At 37.1% G+C, this 21194-nt stretch overlaps 1 protein-coding gene across 1 annotated transcript; it reads right to left on the bottom strand.

The window, feature by feature from the left end:
* Positions 1-9049: 9049 nt before the first annotated feature.
* Positions 9050-21158, bottom strand: LOC124172605 (zinc finger and SCAN domain-containing protein 2-like). Its single transcript, XM_046552049.1, has 5 exons — positions 21125-21158; positions 20280-20399; positions 16290-16415; positions 15207-15279; positions 9050-10839 (listed from the first exon to the last, which is right to left on the bottom strand). The coding sequence occupies exons 2-5, from the start codon at positions 20346-20348 to the stop codon at positions 9734-9736; spliced, it is 1374 nt and encodes a 457-aa protein (XP_046408005.1). The 5' UTR covers positions 20349-20399; positions 21125-21158; the 3' UTR covers positions 9050-9733.
* Between the last annotated feature and the right edge of the window lie 36 nt (positions 21159-21194).

Raw genomic sequence — 21194 nt, 5'->3', positions numbered from 1 at the left:
TTAGGGAAATGTTTGTATTTTCTGCCGAGTCATACCAGGAATAAAGTTCTAATAATAATAACATATTTTTAATTATTATATTTAATGCAGTAAGAGAATGTATGCCCTCAACAAAGTCCTAACATTAAAAATATTTTACCCATCAGAACCAAACTTTAAATTTATGAAACCATTATAAGACCTATCCTTCTGTACGGAGCAATATTAATCGACAATAAAACAGAAAAATTTAGTATGTATCTTTTAAAATGAAGTTTTTAGGAAAGTTTTGGACCTGCAAGAAAAAATGAAAACTGGGAAATAATACACAGGGATCATTTCAACTTGAAAAAATAATAGCTAAAACTAGAGCTGCAGAATGCGATGGGCAAGACACATAATATGAAGAGAGCTAGAGGCCCTGGTGAAACAAGTCTGGGCAGAAAACCCTGATGGAATGACCTCTAGGAATACCAAAAAAAGGTGGGAGGATGAGGTGTTGATTGGTATCGGGAGAATGGGCGAGGCGGATGCAGAAGTTCAAAAGCGTTGGAGACAGACAGACGGCGAGGCTAAATACCATTTGTGGTATAAATGGACATGGGAGTAAGTAAGTTCTAGTACACCGAGTAATTGTCATTAATCCAGGGGTTAAAGGTTTGAAGCCCACCTGGGTGGGTTCCAGTGTGTAGATATATATGAGAGTCCACCAACTTCATCAGAATCACTTTATGCCACTGAAATTGGTTGATAAATAAAGACGAATTCACTTTTACCATTTTTATCTTACAATAAAATTATTACAACTGACATAATCCATCATGATGGACACTTGCAAGTACAAATTGAATTTTGTTAGTGTGGTGGGCTACAAAATTATCAAACAATACTGCATTTCTTGAAAAATATAAAGGCGTGTCAGATTCATTATATTGATCTGGTATTACGTTTGCATGAAGAAGCAGTTAAGTCCTTGGTTCCATTTCATGTGTGTATGCTCCCACCCGGCTTTACTGGTCACCAGTAAGTGAGGATTCTCAGAAGCACATCCATCTGCTGGAGCTGTTATTGGCATTGGGTTACTATTGTGGACGTAGTAAAAAACTGTATTGTTTTACCATCAGGTTTATTTGCAGCCGCCTGTAACAAGTTGGAGACTGATGCTTGCAAAGTTGCCACCCAATGACAGATAGACACTCCTAGGAAAGGAGTTCTGTTTTGGTCCTTGGATTGCATCTTACATTCCAGGTACGCTGAATACAAATATCATGAACATTTTCCTATCTCTGGAATTCTGTCCTTACCTAACAAAATCCCCCTTCCCTCCTCATTTCCAAATTTCTAGTGAGCCCTAACATCCATTTTATTTATCCAAATGTCTTTATATACATAAAATGACGTCTACAATGAAACTAAATGTAATGTTAACACTAAAGTACCCTAATGTTTATATTTTCTCCTTCCCGTGAGCAAATCAGTTAATTCTCACCATTACATTTTTTACATCGCGTTTGATTCCTATTGCATATAAAATACGCTTGGATTACCACGAGAAAAAAATTCCGCATGGACTGCAAATAGAACCATAGCTCACCAGGTGACAGTGAAGATCACAATGCACATTCCCATGGCAATTGCACCAACACTAATGTTACTAGGTGTTAGCCCCCCACGGTTTATCAAGGATGGCAACATGAGGAACAAATGACTCCAATGAAGCCAAAACCGGTTTAAAGCCATATAAAATAGCTTTTTTCTTATAAGGAAATCAGGGTTTGCCAAAAAAGTCTTTCCATCTAATATTTGTAATTAATAATAATATATTTATTTTACCGAGCACAAGTCCTTTTACAAATTACAAATTGAATTACAGAAATTGCACAATTATCCGAAAGGAAAATAGAGCAGATCCCTTCCTTTTCTCTCTTCCCTCTTCCTTTTTTCTCTCGCACAGGAGTGACCTTTGTTCACCTACATTGTAAAGGCTGTGCACCCGAAGAGAACCTGAACATGAAAACTCATTGTCGTGTGGCCTTAACCCATGTGGAGCCTTTGCTTTAAGAATCTTAATGTTTTTTTATTGGAGCTGGGTACTGCGACATCAGTATGGGACTCGTCTCCATAAGGGTGGATTTTTCCGTGCAGTTTTCTCCCAAATTATTTTTTCACTTACTTAATAATTTACTGAATCGGAAAGAAAAAGTTTTCGGGTAGCAACTTGAAGAGTAAGTTTCCTTATGATTATGTTCAAGGTTTACTATCTTGAAGCATAATCATCTGCAGGGAATACAACTTATTAGGTAGTAGGTACTTCGTTACGGGATCACAAAACGCACGATTTATTTAACTGGCTTTCCGCTATCAATTTGTACCATTCAAATATCTCTAAATACTTAAGACGTCATACCTCTCCGAAAGTACAAGCAATACAAAAATATGTTCAAGCGCACATGTAAACAAAGCATTCCATGGTCTGCGACTTCTAAAGCAAATCATGTGGTCAGAAACGGTCGGAAATTTCGTGTTCGTCGAAAATCTCTGGAGTTCTGTCCTTACCTACAGGAATTCCCCTTCCCTCATTTCCAAATTTCTAGTGAGCCCTAACATCCATTTTATTTATCTTTTATTATGTCTTTACAAACATTAAAATGTCGTCTTCAGTGAAGCTAAATGTAATTTTAACACTAAAGTACCCCAATGTTAATTTTTCTCCTTCCCATGAGCAAATCGGTTAATTCTCGCCATAACATTTTTCTCGTCGTGTTTGAATCCTATTGCGTATGAAATACGCTGGGATTGCCATGAGAAAAAATTCCTCATGAACTGCAAATTGAACCATGGCTCACTAGGCGACAGTGAAGATCACAATGCTCATTCCCATGGCAATTGCACCAACGCTCATGGTACAAGATTATAGGCCCCCAAGGTTTATGAAGGATGGTAACATGAGGGACAAAAGACTTCAATGACGCCACAACCGGTTTAGAGCCATATAAAACAGTTTTGTTCGTAAAAGGAAATCAGGGTTTGCCAAAAAATTCTTTCCATCTAATATTTGTAATTAATAATAATATATTTATTTTAACGGGCACAACATTTTAAAAACTACAAATAAAAATACAGGAAATGCACAATTATCCATAAAAAATGTATATACTATAAAAAGCGTACAAGGGATATAAGACATACCTACTCGAGGGGGTGGGAGTAAATCGAACAGTCGGCTACGACGCAGTCGGCTTCGCCGGCACACTCTGTGCCCCGTAAATCCCCGGGGCCGGCCTCGGCGGCCAGGGGAAACGGTATGGACTGCCGTGGCCGGCAAACCTCTGGACGGCTTCGCTGTTCCTCGTTCCTATGCATCTTGAGTCCTGCTTTATCCGTTTAGAAAACATCCGATGCGTCCGCCTTTTTTGCGGGGTAATCGTGGTCAAAGCTTTCGACAAGTTGTCCATTTCTAATGGCAAATACCGTGATTGATGTACTTACAATCATGAATAGGATTAAGCCGGCTATATTTCAACGAAATAATGTCTTATTCTTTCGAAAATCGTAATTTTCGGTGACTGTCAGAATTGTTTAATTTTTATCTCGCAAAGTAATAGTGTTGTAAGAAAATTATTACCTATCTATAGTGAAAACACTCACTTTCTAAGGTTATATTTTTCTTGGTCCACGTATCAATAGTATGTTGATGGCAGAAGAGATGATGGAAAACATTGAAATTTTTCCGTGAAGCATATCTTCGGACGGCATTTTCGCAACTAAAGATGTAAAACCCACTTAAAAATAACAATAATACGTGGTCACATCCAATGATTTCATAAGTAACAGAAATAAGCCCAATGACATCCATATTTCGAGATTATTTCAGTACATGGCAAACGTCATCCTTGATAAAAATTTGAAGTGTCCTCCATTTAGTTTTTTTGCGGGTGTATCGATGATAGAATTCTTTAAATTTTGAAATTTTCTTAAACACTACGTAGTTTTTATTGTAATTGCAAACTTTAAACGACATCGGAAAGGTAAAAATTGAAGAAATCTTCTGTCAATGTTTTGGAATCTTAATTTTCGGCGAATTTCAAAATATTTTAATTTTTATCAAAGTAATCCAGGACTATATAAGCAAACTGTTCCCTGCATCCCGTCGTAGGGCGTTCACAGCGGCGAGTTGGGGGATCTAGAATTTTTGACTGCAGCGAAAGACGAGAAATGACAGTACCATAAAAAATACAGCCTGGAAAGCGGATAATTGAGTAATTCTTTCGTGATTTTTTCTCCACAAACGATGCTGAATCATTAAATGTTAGTTAGAATTACCAACAAAGACGCACTGGGTGTGTATATTGGTTTATTTTGGGCGTGGGAGAGGCGAGCGGGGAAGGGACGCGAGCGGCCGTCTCCCAAAATCCATTTAGTCACAGCTGTTGGACAATACCGGAATGGTTCTAAAAATATTTCATCACTTCTCTAAAAGTTGGTAACATCGATTTGTTTAACGCCGACGAGGCGACAAATAAGAGATAAGTCGTCTCACTACGCATCCATTTTTACCTTCTACCACCTTCCGATTTATATTATCAATGATGAACGCCCTCCTAGTAGCACACGGAGATGAATTTTGCTGTATTCGAGGCGTGGGAGGGGAATAAACGAGCGGGGAGGGGACGCAATCGGCCTGCCATTCTTGTATCCGCGACGCTGCGTGGGCATTGGAATATTTTCTTCGCGGACGCAGACTCAAATTAGGCATTGTGTGGCTAAAAGATGGCAGATACGTCGAAATGCATTAAAGTTTTGTCTTAGAAGTGAAGTAACTCAGCAAAATCAATAGAAAATGACCATAAAATATTGAACTTTTCGGATTTTGACCCTATCCCCTTGAAAAGCATTTGAGTAAGGGTTCACCTAGAGATCTCAATATTTTCTGGCCTTATTTTTGATCGGTCCCACAATTTTTTTTCATTACACCATATGGATTTGAATAAAAAAAATCGATTTTTCCGAACCGCAAAGAATGTGGCGGAATTTATAGACGCATGTAACTAGTGATTGCGGCCTGTTACCTTATTTTTATTTTACGAAGGGGATCCGAGGGGTTGCTGGGGGTTTTTATGGGTGTTATGACTTTGTACATTGTCGTCCACCTTTATTCCGTATCTATGAGTCATAGGGGCACGGTATTGCGGTATAAATATGCGAAAACGACCAAATTTTCCGACTTATTACAAAAGTTAATTTTTTTCGGGGGTCTTTCAGGGAGCAACCGGAGGGTTCCAGAGATTTTCCTGCACAACATCGGTTTGTCCGCTCACAGTAAAAATTCCAGCTCTCTAGCTATAGTGGACCTATTATTTTTCGACTCTTACTACCGCTAACATTGCAAATTCCGCGTTCTTCAAGTAGCGGTGCATAGGCGCACCAATTAGCTATCATCCACGTGAATTTCGTGGCCGTATCTTGTCGGGAAGTGCTTAAAAAAATCGTGATAAGCTGTCAGTACCCCATAACTCTCATTTCGATACCATTATTTTATGACGAAATCTAATTTCCAAATTTGAAGTTTTTTGCGGATCCGTCAATAGTCCTGGAGAAATGAAAGTGACGTGGGAGAAATCGTCTTCCTAAGCCTTTGTGAATCAATTAAAAAATACATGTAGGATGATAATTTGCCGAAAAATTCGACTTTTCGACAAATTTTTTTTGGAAGGTTCCAGGGGGTTATCAAGGATCTTTAGGTGCTTTTCCCGTATTATGTGTAGTCGCCTTCCATCACTAAAAATTCCGGGTCTTTAGCTGTAGTGCAAGCCGGCTTTTGCGGCAGTTGCACCCCTTTAAAGTAAACATTCCGCGTTCTCCAGGTAGCGGCACAAAGGGGAACATAAAAAACATCACTCACGTGAATTTGGCGTCCCTACCTACTCGGGAAGTGGCAAAAAAATTCCGAAAAATCTGAAAATTGTGCGTTGGTGGGATTCAAACTTCTGGGCGGCTTTGTTGTAAGTTACCAAACGTTGTAGGATTCGCGATTTCGATTAATTATTTTGAAGTAACCGAGAGGGTTACGGGAACACTAGGGTGGACCGTTATAATGCGAAGCTCCCTTAACGATTTTTTGTGGAGATTCCGAATATCCATATGGCAAAGACCCAAGGCCGAAATCCGATATTCAATATTCCCCATCTCGACAATGGAAGATCGAATTAAGTTAATTACTCGAAATTCGTTCGACTTATGGATATTCCAAGAAGGCCAAAAAATCTAGTATTTTGCGATTCTAGTAATTTTTCCTGATAGGATGTGCGAAATTAAAAACAAAACATTGGCGGCGTTGAACAACTTTCTAATAATGAATAAATAGATAAGCGTGAATAGACATTTTGTCTTCTATGAAACAGCTAAAGGTTGTAATGTTAAAGAAGACGCCCCATAGAAATATATATACTTATAGTAGACATACCCATTTTCATCTCGCAAATAGCATATTATATATTAATGCAACTAAAATTAAAGGAACGGATGTTTCAACTCAGATTTTACGTGTATGAGAATTGTTTGTGGGAAGTTGGAGGTTTGGCACAGGAATGAATATTTCAGTCGGTTGGACTAAGCGTGCTATCTGTGAAGTGACTACAATCACATCTTGAATGCCGTCCTTTGTTCAGCAGAAGATCTCAAATTGTTCATATTATGTTCTCTATTACAACACCCATGGGGCCATGAGAAGGCCTTCAAATCGTCCCTTTCACAGCTAATTCATGTTACTCCTGGAATTTCAAGGTCATGCAATATATTTTAATTCACTTCTTTTCATTTTACAAGTTTGTTATTTACATAGAGATTGAGGGTAAGAATCTTCACTGCTGAATGAACAATTTTTTTTTCTTTTGCTGAATTTGCTTCTGCAATAATAATTTTTTCAGAGTAGTCTCATTTTAAAAAGAGATATCAGTAAATAATATTACACAGTGATGTCTCATAAACTGACGCGGAATGTGTGTATTTTGTTAATGACCTCTTTACATATCTAAATATGGTGTATGGAAGAAAATATTGGGTCCACCGTAGACTAATAGCTTCTCAGCAGAATATACGCATATCACTATAAGATTACTCCATATGGAGTGTGATATTTCTGTCAGAAGATAAGCGGTTTTGTAGAGCTTGATTTGCTAACATAAAAATAGATAAGCATGGCCAGGCTTTTTGGCTTTCATCATACAACTAGTGAAGTTGCCCAACTGAAGGTCATACAACTTGGAGTTACTAATCATAGGAACACATATACTTAAACTTTCACAGCTAATGGTCATTATTCTGTGTTTTACTGTAGAAGAGTGAATAACTTATCAAAGTATAGGTATTGAGTAGTTTGCAGCCTGGAACAGGAATGTATGTTTCAGTGATTTGTTCACAGCCTCCAATCCCCTTTTTAAATAACCTTAAAATTAGAATGAGGGTTATAATTTTCACAGTTAAATTAATGACGTTTTTCCTAGTTAACTCGATAAAAAGACTTATATTCAACATGAGATTTAAATTTCGAATTCCCTAAATAATGTTTTCTAGCATACCGCAGGTACTTGGTGATATCACATTTCATGTACCTTGCGTCATAACTGTAACACAGTTGACAAATTAACCCTCTATGGCAGTCTCCTCCTGGAGATCAGAATTGCGGTCCTGCTCAACTCCGTCATGTTTTACCTGAGAGAATTCCATCATGTATGATTAATTAAAGTTGGAGTTGCAGCAACTCCTCGGTACAATGATGTGGTAGCTTCCCTTGCCTTCCACATTGCAGTACTACAGCTGTTTAAGTACATGTTCTCATGCCTGCAGTGAAAAGAGTGTCGCCGTACAGACAGATGTGGTTTCCACCTTCACTCACACGAAGAATACCTTCTGCCCTCTCCCCCGGGTTATGTGAAGCACAGTTAGGGGAAGCCTCATATCGCAAAATCACGGCATCTTCACAGGCCTTATGTATCATTCAGATAGCCTATCTTGACCGGGGATAGACTCACATCAGCTTAGGGTAATACCACCATTTGTCCATGACTGATTATTCAACAAGAAAACTTTCTTATATGGCCGCTAAACTTTATATAATAAATTTTACCCAACAACCGCAACACAGCAGATGTATTTGGTGGTTTACAGCTCAGCCTTGACTGAAAATAAAAAAATGTAGGAATAAAATTGAAAATATTTTAAGAATAAAAATAAATAACATACTACATTCATTTAATTAGCTAACTCTGACATGAGTCTATTATTATGCAATAATATCGCATTATTTATAACATGGGGAAAAGACAGTTATTATTGGTATGGTATGGTATTTGGAGGAGGCGACCGACAGCTGAGGCCATTTGCGCCATGAGGGAAGGGTAGGTAAGGTTGGGTGGAGAGAAACCCGGCATCGGCATTAGCCTGCTCTTAACGAAAGGCGCCAAGGGGACCACGGCTTAACGTCCCATCCGACGAACGGAGTGTTCCGCTTGAAATGTCCTCCACACAACATTCAAGCAGGGATCGGGCAGTCTCTGAAAATTCTCTGCTGCTACCGGGATTTGAACCTGGGCCCACCGGGTGGAAAGCCAGCACTCAAGCCACCACACCAACCTGATCCCCGAAAGTTATTATTTCCACCAAGCATATTCAAAGGACACATGATATTCCATGAATATTCAGATCCATTTATGAGATGACCAAAAAGGCTGGACTTACAGCAATATACGTTGAAGTGAATATTGTGGGCGTCTTCAATATAAAATGCGGAATGCAGGCTGCTTCATCCCAATCTGCGAGACTGGCTGTACCCTTTTCTGCAACTACTTTCCTCCAATATTCACTTTGAAAATCTAAAAATTCATGACTTGGTACATTCTTCATGCATTTACATAGATTGCCAATAATCCCTGTCGGCACTTAACTATCCTTCAGTCCTAATTGTGCAGGCAAGAATTTACTATTGGGCTTTTAAGTGCATATTTGCATGAGATTGAATTAGAAACATTTGTAACATTTATGTGAATTATCCTGTCCCCGAGCAAATATGTTGCATGCACAAAGGTGACTTATCCCAGTGAAATCATCACAGCATACACAACATGAATAATGTCTCTCACTTGTGTTCCAATGTGGCAGTAGAGGTTGTAACACAAAGTGAAATAAATAGCACAAACTCAGCATGAATAATGTTTCAAAGCTTTTAATGTACACATGTGGTGGTCAAGGCCTTTCCTTGCAGTGACGGATTGATGCAGGCTATGCATAAAAATAGCTGCTCTCACATGTGAGCATGCATGTGACTGTGAAGGTAAGCACTCACATCAAAATATATACAACAAATGTTAAATTGAAAAGTTTTACCTTTTCTTTGTGTACTAATGTGTAACTAGGTCGTATAAACGAGTGAAATAGTTGCTGCAGATGTTGCAAAAATAAATATCCTATTGGGTGTGCACACATATCCATAGGCTCTTTGTCACCGCACGAATAACATTTCTCCTCCGGGTTGTTTCGCATGTGACTGTTGAGAGATCACCTCTGAATGAATGATGTTTTTGCAAATTCTGCATGAACAAGGTCTCCCTCCGGCGTACGTTCGAATGTGTCCGACCAGAAAGTTGCTCACAGGAAAAGAATTTTCGCACCTTCTGCACGAATAAGGATTCTCCCCCGAGTGTGCACGAAAAAGTGTCGCAACGTCCCCCTTTCTCAAGAAAGACTTTTCAAAATCATTTCATGAAAAAGGTATCTTTACCGAATGAGTACGTACATGTCTAACTAAGTGGCTCTTACTCGAGAAAGACTTTTCACAGAAGTTGCAAGTATAAGGTCTCTCTCCCGCGTGTGAACGGATGTGTGCATTGAGGTTGCCACTCTGGGTAAAAGACTTGAAGCAAATTGTACAAGAATAAGGTTTCTCTCCCGTGTGTGTGCGAATATGTGTAACTAAGTAGCTCTTTTTCGAAAAAGTCTTTTCACAATAGTTGCATGAATGAGGTCTCTCGCCTGTGTGCGCATGGATGTGTGAATTGAGGTTGACTTTCTCAGTAAAAGACTTGGAGCAAATTGTACAAGAAAAAGGCTTCTCTCCCGTGTGTGTACGAATATGTGCAACTAAGTTGCTCTTATTCGAGAAAGACTTTTCACACTCACTACATGAAAAAGATTTTTCTCCCGTGTGTGAACGTATGTGGGAAACAAGGTCATTACACAGAGAGAAGGACTTTTTGCAGACTGAACACAAATAAGATTTCTCTGCGATTGATGATTCTGCTACAGCATCAAAATTATGAGCATCAGAATTACTTTTTGTGTGTTTGATTAGCTCATTTTTGTCGTTGAATGCATCTCTGCAGTGAAATGAATTTTTGTTTAACCTGTTACTGCTCCTAGGATTTTTGATCGAGCAATTAGGCACCTCCTCCTTGTCTCCCACGAGGGTCTCACAGCCATTTCTTTCAATTCTAATAATTCTGATATTCCTAAGGCTATTCATAGTATTTGGTGCATCAAAACCACCTTTCTCCCCAAAAAAAGTCTTTGCGCCTCCAGTTCCACTGAGTTTATGTGATTTGTTGTTTCTCACATTGCATTGTCTATCATCAGGAATTGAGCGATTTTTTTTCATGTCAGTTGCTGGAGCACCACATTTTTCCATGTCTTCATCCATCAGGTTTCTTTCCGTCTTTACTAGGGATGCTCCAGCGTTGAAATCACTTTGTGTCACCAAAGCTGTGGGAACAGTGCATTCTTCATTTGTATAACTCCTTACATTTCCTTCCGCAGGCAGATATGACGTTGATGTTGTTTGAATCGGCATTCCATCGGTTGTTTGGACCCCTAGAAAAGAATTTCAAATGACAACTATCATAGTTATACATGAAAACTAATATTCCTAAACCTACTACTCAAAAGTGATTTAATGGATGAAAAAAGGCATAATTCACTGAGTTAAAATCTAGCCTGGCTTGGACTTGAAGCCAGAAGCAAAAATAAACAGAAAATGAATAGATGGGAAAAAATTGGGAAAGAAACACATAACACAAAAACGTCTAGGGCAACATGAATCATTATAACCCATTGTATTAATACAAAAGCCAAAACACATGCACACAGCACATCTGACTTACAATTGATGAAAAAGAATAAAATCAGGTCATTTTAAGAATTTGTCCTTTCTATGGCAGACTGTGATTTAAACCTATTTTCTTTATGTTGAATTGTCCTAAGGTAGATATTTTAAAAATATAAATTAATTTACTATTCAATTCAATATCTTATGATTGGCAAATGTTTTGTAAATTAAGACATCATTCAATCAACCAATTAAAAATTAAAAAATTAAAATCGTAAATTTTGTGGCACTACAGACGAACATCTCGTAAATATTTTTTTAATTATTCCTGAATTAGTTTTCATAAACCTATTAAACATTTAAAGCTTAAAGCAATAAAATAACCAAAATAACTTTACATATTTCAGGATTGCACGCACGCCTCAGCTATTATTTACGTTGGGATAGTAGTGATTCCACTCTTTATCATAATTAGCGTCTTTATTGCTATCCCTGCTATCTTCAGCAGAAAATCACTACACAATCACTGAGCCACATTACATTTTTCACACAGTTGGTCGACGCCAATTTTAGTTTTGTTGTAAGATGTACACACATCAGATTTCTTTTAGCTACCACTTTCAACATCAATGGCAGTATCGTGACGCATTGTGTAATGAACAAGAACTGATACATGGTCTTTGGGCAGTATGACATGAACATATAATTCTTTTGGAAATTAAAGAGAGATAAATTCATTGCTCTGCTCTTGCTGGGTAAAAATCCTTTCTTAACTTACATTTAACTACTTTTGATCGTACCAATGTATGAAAGCCTTTCTTCCTGCAAATATTTGGGCCAGGGAAACAATAGTGAACTAGTTATCACATGTACCTTTTGGCACCCACAAATCGCCCAACTAACAGAATAACAATATCAAAAGCTGAATAACTACTTCAGTACGGTCCTTTGGGCTGAAAAAATATGTAAAATAAGTTCTATAAAAGAAAGTTACCATGAAAAACTGTTGCAAAAACAGATCCGCTTATTCACAGTTTATAATAGAAAATGAAAAGGAAACTGCGAATCACTTCCTATTCAGTTGACTATTTAGCAATTCCGCTAAAAAGAAGATACGCCATATCTAAACGCGACAGGGGAGTGACACCTACAATAAATACTCCCATATAAGCTAAGATAAGAGATAAAGAACCCAGAAGAAGGGTACCTTCAATAAATCGTATGGCTGCGAATCACTGCTTTGTATTTTAGGAGAGTGGATTTCAGTAACGCACTGCAGGGAAAACGGTTGAACTTTGTCCCTTGAAAAGCACCAGCTTAAGGTCTCTTGCATTCCCACTACCCTTCCCTGCAGAGGAGGCAATAAAGCAGGCCACTTTACAAGGAACCCATAGCAGTAACTTAGATGTGTGAAACACTGTGTCTTCATCAGTGTAGAAAAATATCACACAAAATTTGTTGCATATTTATAAGCAATGCTGACAAAAAAATTTTCACCAGCGTGAGGCAAAGTCATGTGGCCAAGTCACACCAGCTTCATTTCTTGCTCTATTTATGCTAACCATGTGCCAATTACTAACATACAACTGTGTGAGGCTTTAGAGGACTAAATGATGTACAGCTACTAATATCAGGTGCATAATATGCCATCATATGATAAATGGCACACCTGATGAAACACTATCGACCACCTTTGTGCCCCTCATGCCTACTGAAGAGTTAAAGGGTTGGGATGCAACATTATGGGCAGTCACTAGAACCCTCTCCTACAAGCACCTAAACTAGGAAAACCTTTCCCACGCTATGAACAGCATGAGAATGTTTGGAGTCTATCTGTGTGTAGATTATTTTAGAGTAGAGTCACCGTTGGTTTTTTCACTACTCAGATTTGGGAGACAACTCAACGGTGTGCCCTTCCTTTAAGCCTGCTACTGCACTTGAGCCTCTATCTCTATCTTAACACATGTCCATGGACAACTTATTGTGTTACCAGTATTTTTAAAACCAAATGTAGTACTTGATTTCAATAATTTAACCTTCTAAAAAATTACTTACCTCTTTTAAGCATTTCGGAATTTTAAACGGATTTGTAGTGTTAATGACAACAAAGTTAGTGAACACAAGGTCCTAAGACTATAACTTCAGAAATTCGTTATTTTTAATGCTAAAATTTCGTTTTAAAAATTGCTTATGCACAGAGAAAAAATGGAAATTCATTTCAAAGTAAAAAAATTCAACAGTATGTAGTACGCAACGAAAGATATCATCGCAAAAACCAATGACAGTGAAACACTTCACGACGGAGTACTGGGGAGAGGATATAAATGAGTGGGTGGGTTGGGCTACCCCCTTTTGTGCCCGACGTCGCGTGGAGGCAATGGACATTTTCATACGTAGATGACCGGAACCCTCTCACTTATTTATGATCATCCTCACTGCAGGAATTCTTTTAAAAGAGTAAATTATTGAAAATAAAATATAATGTTTGGTTGAAAAAACATTGGTAATGCAATAAGTTGGCTGTAGATTAATGCTATGACTGCGTTAGAGACTGGGGTGAGGGATAGATGCAATGATGAGCTGGGTCCGAATTCTAAGGGACTAAAATACCCATGCAACTCCCCCAAAAATAGAGCTCCGTACAGAAATGTTTAAAATGTCCTAATGATTCTCGTAGCACTAAAACATTTTCCAACCATACGTGCTGGCAGGAAAGGGTATAGGTGACTGCCCATAACTTAACAGCCTAATACTAAATAAATTCGAAATATAGAGTATGGCCACTGAAAGCATCTGATGATTTCTAACTCAGGGGTATCTTCCCTTCCCTCGCATTGGCAGGAGCAGATGTCTAATCGTTTGCATTGAAAAATCCACGACAGCTATACCTGACGTTAGGTGTATGACATGAAAATGCCCGTCGGCTGCGACCCACATTTAGCGTGAAAGTGTTAAAAGGGAAAAAGTGACTGCCCCTAAATTTACATCCTGCTGTAAGATGGATAAAACTTACAGCTAGAATCATTACCTTACTAACCAAAGTTAGCATGACACCCACTATCAATAATATACTGTTTTATAACACCAAAATCCTACAATTAAGGGATTGAAATCAAGTTTGGCTATTCTTAGCCATACTGATTCCATTACTGGCGCATTACTATCGATTTTATATTATGTCAACAGTATTTTCTCCACCAAGGAAGCTTCATGCTTGGCTCTCCGTTAAACCCAACAAAGCACCATACCCTATTCTAGGGAAAGAAGGGCGAAAAGGAATGCACACATTTAAAATATTTTCCATAATTTTGCCACTAACTTATAATGGGCCAAAAGCAAAGATAATTTTTCAATTCACATGACCAGTTTCCATATTAACATTCTCTATTAAGACTTTTCGATGCTCGATAATCAAATCAAGTGCTCCATTATGGTGATTTGTTGCTATTTTTTCAATAAACTGGTCTCAAAACATGGCTAGTTAAATATTAAAAATTTCAATACAACAAAAATTTTTGTAAAGCATTAAAAATGATGTAGATGACCACAAAAAAGCATGTAAACGTAACTCTTCTCCCCTATTAATTTGGCACTTAAACTAAAGAAAACAGAAAATATGGATGGATGACTAATCAGTCACAATAAGGACACTTTCAGAAGAGATGATGACTTCCAGTACAATCCACCATTCATGACATGTCATCATGAAATCTAGCAAGTCGTCACATTTGAAATCGGCCTGAATTTTATGGTCCGTTGATGGTGCCGATGGCATGGTTCCAGTCCAGAATGAAATGGGTGCTGTGGAGACCATGGTATAATTAGACTCATCTGAAGGCATCCCTAGAGACATATGGTTATTTGAAAGCATGGCGGCACACGGGATGGTGGCCAGTGAAAAGACATCCCGTCAGAAAGCAGCCTCAGCCTTATTCATACACAGCTATTTATAGCCCTTGAGAGCACTAACCCACTGATTCCATTGCGGACTCATAGGCCACTGTCGTACTTTTAAACTATGTCCCTTGTAACAGTAAAAGTTGGCTAAATGAAAGCATTAACATGTGCATCCTCCACATTAGCATCATTTCCTTCATGTATAGAGTTACTTTCAACCATTAAGAGTACTCACCAAATGCCTTCGTAGTTGAATCATGGGCAATAGTCAATCTCTCAATTGGGTCCCCATCCTCGCCTAAAGTAAGCTGTAAGTAATCATCAACATATGAATCATGTATGCACAAAGGTTTCAGAAATTGTTTTTAAGGATTGACTAAAACTACTTCATACACCACACTGCATCAAAAGTTGGAACTCCCAACAAATATTTTCCATTCAAAATAAACATTTTTTCAACACTCAGAGAATTGTATATTTTTGCATTTCTTTCAACAAAGAAGTGGTCTTGAATTTACGCTACGCCAGCATTGCAATATTACTTTTATTCGTAAACTCTGCGATTGATGTCATTTTATTCATAAGATACCATAAAAGAATTAAGATTTCTTTGGTAATGAAAAACCAAAATGACATGTTTGAAACTATATATCATGTCAAAAAATGGGATAAAATCTGATGCAGCCTCATTGCAGAAGAAGATAATGACACTGAAATGTAAATTTTTCTGTGAAAATCATGGAGATATTGATGAACATAAGGTATTTGTTAAATGAAAAGTCGGAACAAATTATGAAAACAGCTGCATGCAAAAATAGTACTTAGAAGTTCCAGGTAGTAGCCACACAGCATAGTCGCCAGGCTATCGCTCCTACATGAAGGTAGACCATGTATAAGGGATAAAATAGACATGTAAATGTTGAACTGCATTTCTTAATCAAACCATTGGTAATGTTACCCCACACAGGGATGATTCATGGACAGCTTCCGACATATTATATCACTAAAAAGTTTGATTTAAATGTAAGACCTGATATTCTTAATGAGATGATTTATTAGTACAAGCGTTTACTTTCGTAAAATATAAGGAAAGCATACTATCACACATAAATAAAACATAAAGAGGAATGAAAACGGCTTCTTTTGAGATATGAATACTACTTCAGGAATTAGAAACTTTGAATCAAATAGGTAACCTTAACAGCTGTTCAGAAAGCAAAACGTCCTACCATTTACAATGATAAACGTTTAAATTTTTACCAACTACATATAGCCGTCATCAATTAATTTAATTCCATAACAAGAATTCCTTACATACCTGGGTATTCTCTTCCAGAGATGGTTCCTTTTTTGCCCCAATCAGACTCCACTCCAGGTCTTCTACCATGGCTCCTGTCCCCTGAGTTTTCACCTTTTCACCTTGGGATGCAGTTAAGGTTATGGGCTGCAACATAATGCCAAATCATCATCATAAATGATTCAGATACAAAAAAGAAATGCTTTTGAGAATTTGTCTCACGAATAAAATTAAAGTTCATTCAAGATGGATATATTCTTCATGCTACCCTGCAAGCATCCTCAAAGTAAATAATGTCAGAATTTTATAATGTTTATGCTTATGTTTATTAAATTTACCACTTAAATAAAGACTTAAAACCTCTTATTTTCATTGCAAAATCCCTTCAAAAGCCACGTAACGATCATCAGGGCAATGATTTCTGGAAATGTAAAACTCCAGATGTAATCCTATTCTTATTAGAAACCTATTTTATGGGAGAAATTTCCATGAGAGTCCAGAGCACAAATGTAATAACAAACATACATGGAAAATTAATAGGGTCAATAAAGGTGAATAATTTATTGTGTTTTGCTTTATAAGTCAGTTTGTGAAACATTTTGATTAATAAAAATAAGTTACTCAGTCTAGATATAACAGGTGGCAATTCCAAGTTGATGAAAAAGTTATCCATACATGAACTCCTTATAAGACAAGAGATGCTTAACTTCAATGGGAAAATATGAAGGTTTATTTTACTCTGCACAAACAATTGAAGAGTGGTGTGTAATAGAGCTGTTCTTACTACGAGTGACTAAATAAAAATTTTATAATGTTTATTGAAATGGAATGTCATTAGCTTTCACAGAAATAACTAAATTCTTAACAACTTATTTGCTCAAAAGGTATGCGACAGTGCTTTCAACGATGTGAACATTTTTTCTGGTATAAATGCAATATATCCGTAATAAATATAAACAACAAATGATAACTTCACCTCTTTAAAGTATAACTCCACTAGTGACAATGGTTTCATCACAATCTCATTTTCACTTCTCATAACCTTAAAAACTGACTGACATGTTATACTAAGGGAAGCAGAATAACCAGTGATGGATGAAGCGGGAGAGAAATAGTAAGTAGAATAGCACAGGTACAGAGAGCATTCTACAAAAAAAGAATAATCTACTCACAGCTGAGAATTAAAATACAGACGTAAGGAAACAATTCATGAAACACTACATATGGAACATATTTATAAATAGTAGCAAGGTTTCAAAATTGACAGCTGCAGAAAAGTCAAAGAGGAGTGGGAGATAAGATGTCTTCTAAAAATCTTAACTTAATCGGATACATCATGAGATATGATGGTCTTGTAATAAGAATAGACAGACAGAGACAGGTGGACTGAAAGTAGGGAAAAAATGGCTCAGAATGTTTTAATAAGTCAGATTATTAAAGATATACAACAAGAAGAGCATTAAAATGGAAAGATAAGCAGATGTTAGTTAAGATTTGAGGACTCTATGAAATGAATTTAAGGAACGTGGGTGTATGATGGCAATGTAGTTCATATGCAATTCAAGTTCAATGGAAAATAAATAGTTGATAAATAGTAACACCTGATTAGAAGAGTCTTGATGCACCTGTTTGCTAGTAAAACCATCAGAGCAATCATTCAACACATATTCTTCTTCATCATCGCTTATCTCATCGCTTTTAACAGAAGAGCACTTGTACCTTACTGGATCACTCTATTGGAAAGAGGAACACACTTTGATACACATTTTCATCTATTGGTGCACAAGCAAAAGTGATCATGAACGAAGCTTGAATTACAGGGTGTCTGTAGTAAACAAGTAATCCCTGATCAAGTTTTCTGGCCTATTTGTAAAAAACAGAGTAACTTAATTGACTAACAAGATTCAGCCAGTTAACTTATTCTTCCTTCTCATACAACCCAATAAAAGCCTTAAGAAAAGGGAGGAACAACTTCATTGGGTACATAATGAGAATGAATATCTTTTAAAGGTGAGGACTTCCCCTATCATTGTAGTTAACTTCCAAAAAGGAGCAGAGCAAAGAGCACTGAGCTTTTAAGAAGAATGTCATTATCTTGCACAAAAATAACTGAAACCTTTACATACATATTTGCTCAAAAGCTATACAACAGTGCTTTCAACCGTATGAAATTACTTCAGGTGTAAATGCAATTATTATCTATGATAAAATACAAACAACAAATGACAACTTCCACAATTTGACATATATCTCCACTCCTGACCATGGTTTCAACACAATGTCATTTTCATGTCTCATAACCTTAAAAGCACACAAGCTACATAAGGCCTAGTTATCAGTGATGGATGAAGCAAGAAGAAATAGTGAATAGAATAGCTTCGGCACAAAGAGCACTCTAGTGAAAAGAGGAATCTCCACACAGCTGAGAATACTTATACAAAAATATGGAAAATATTCATCGGACACTACATTTTGAGCATATTTAAAAATGATAGCAAGATTTTAAATCGACGGCCGCATGAAAGCCATAAGTGAAAGCATTTGAAATGTGTTGCTCATGAATAATGTAGAAGGTAAAAGGGATCGAATGAGGAAGTACCAAGGGAGTACAGAAAATAGATGGAGAAGTCTTCGAAAAAACAAAACTTCATCAGCCACAGCATGAGATATGATACACTTATAAAGACATTAGTCAAAAGGGAAATGGAGAAATGGATGGGAAGAAGGGATAAGAATGCTTCTAGATGTACATATATCATTAGTTAGATTAATAAGGATTTAAAACAGAAAAAGAAAATAAATATTTAAAGATAAGAAAAACCAATTTTAGGAAGATTCCAATCAGTTTATGTGTAACTCAAGGTCAACAGACAATACATAGTTCATAAATAGTATTACCTGACCAGAAATGTCTTGATGTATCAGTTTGCTTGATGCACCATGAGTGCAATCATTGAGTCTATATCTATCTTCATCATCGCTGATATGATCTTCTTTAACAGAAGGGCACTTGTATGATACCGGATTAGTCTATTGGAAAGAGGAACCTCCATTGATACATATTATAATCAATAGGTACAAGAAGCAAAAGTGATCATGAAGAATGCTTTAATTACAGGATATGGGTACAAAATAAATTATTCCCAATGAACGATTCTTGCCTCTTAGTAGAAATATATTTACTTAATCAACCAACAACATTTGGCTAATAAAGTTCTCATTGTTTCAATATAATCTAATGAAATTCTTGGTGAGAAGAAGGAACCCCTTTATTGGGAAAATCTTGAGAGTAAATAGTTCTTAAAATACAAGACTTCCCCTTGCATTAAATTAATTTTCAAAAATGAGCAAGGCAAAGAGCACTGATTTCTAATAAAATAATATAAACTATAAGTTTCGAGACTATGAACAACAACAGCAAAAAATTGAGTCAAAGTAAATAAAAATCAGTTCACCTTCCTAAAATTTGATGTCTTTTGGTAATCGATTTGCATTGCCAACGTGCAACACCCCATTCAAAAATGGTAAAGGACAAATCCCTAGTCCTTGTTATATATTCCCATTCACTTTCATCACGAACTCCATAACTGATCTGATTCCTGTGAATATCAATCTCTCATAAGGAACGAGCTATGCTGTTCGACCGGGCTAGCAGCTGCATCATGATGTCATGGTCATGCTATTAAACTGTTCCAAACTCAACAGTACTCCTCTCAACTCTCAATTCCTAATCACCCTTCTACTACTCAGTCATGTGATGACAGTGCTCTCACTTGCTCAGTAAACAAATTTGAGCAGTCAGTTTTGCATAAATAAAGCAAAAAAAAGTTCATTACAATAAATAATTCATTTAAAATTATTCATTCATTAAATGTATTCTGTAGCTGGTCATTATTGATCAGGAGTAGGAGAATGCTTTACGTTTGTTCTAAGAGGTGTTGGGAATAATCCTCTAAGGAATGATATTGTGCCGTAGAAAATTAGAACTATACAAGGCAAAAGTCAACTCACCAATTCATCAGTGGCCAATGGGTCTGACACATAAGTTGAAATTCCTGCTGGATCATATGTGTACAGCATAGGATGAATCCCTTCACTGAGGTTACCTTCATCCTCGTCTTTCACTTGAAACTGGAAGATAGTAATAGGCTTCACTCAATTAAAGAAAAAACAATACTAAGCCCATTCGATGATAAAAAAATCCTCATTTCCTTGAGATCACTCCAGCTGGCCAATGTACTCATGATATTTTTGTGACTCCTGGATCAAACTCCAGAATATCAATGTACAACTAGGGAGGGAGAGTTATGTCACAAAGGGCGTGTGATTTGAATGAGAGTTTTGGCCACTTACAGCAGAGGCAAAACAGCGGGAACGACAGATTGAGGTTCCAATGTACATAGAATTGTCCTAATATTTTCTTTACCCATGCTTGTAATGAGGGGTCACAACAGTTATAGCTGGATCCTTCATTGAAATTAAGGAGAAAGATGGCTTAAAACAAAGAGAAGGCAATATTGAGACACAGCCCAGTTAAAGCCAAGACAAATGGCTCAAACAGACATTTCACATCGTTATCTACAAGCCTACTCCATCGGATAAAAGTAATTTCTATTAGAAGATTTCCAGTGTTGTAAAAGTGATATTGACTGAAAAATATTAGTGTGGTTCAGTTTTCTGCCTCATATGTTACAACTACAAAATCCCTAAACTGACGGTGGCATTACTTTGAGTGACTTCCCATAAATATACTTATATTTATGACAGACACACCGTCTTCCTTATTGCTACCGAGAAATTTGTATAACTGAAGGTGGTTCAAATCAGGTTTCACTGTGTACTAGAACATAACTTACCAACTCATTGTCCCTGGGCAGTACCAAGTCTGGCACAGGAAGGTATATCTCAGTGGTTTGGGCTGAGCAT

The sequence above is a fragment of the Ischnura elegans genome (assembly GCF_921293095.1).
Source record: "Ischnura elegans chromosome 13 unlocalized genomic scaffold, ioIscEleg1.1 SUPER_13_unloc_1, whole genome shotgun sequence".
NCBI lineage: Eukaryota > Metazoa > Arthropoda > Insecta > Odonata > Coenagrionidae > Ischnura > Ischnura elegans.
This window is presented reverse-complemented; position numbering and strand designations above follow the sequence as displayed.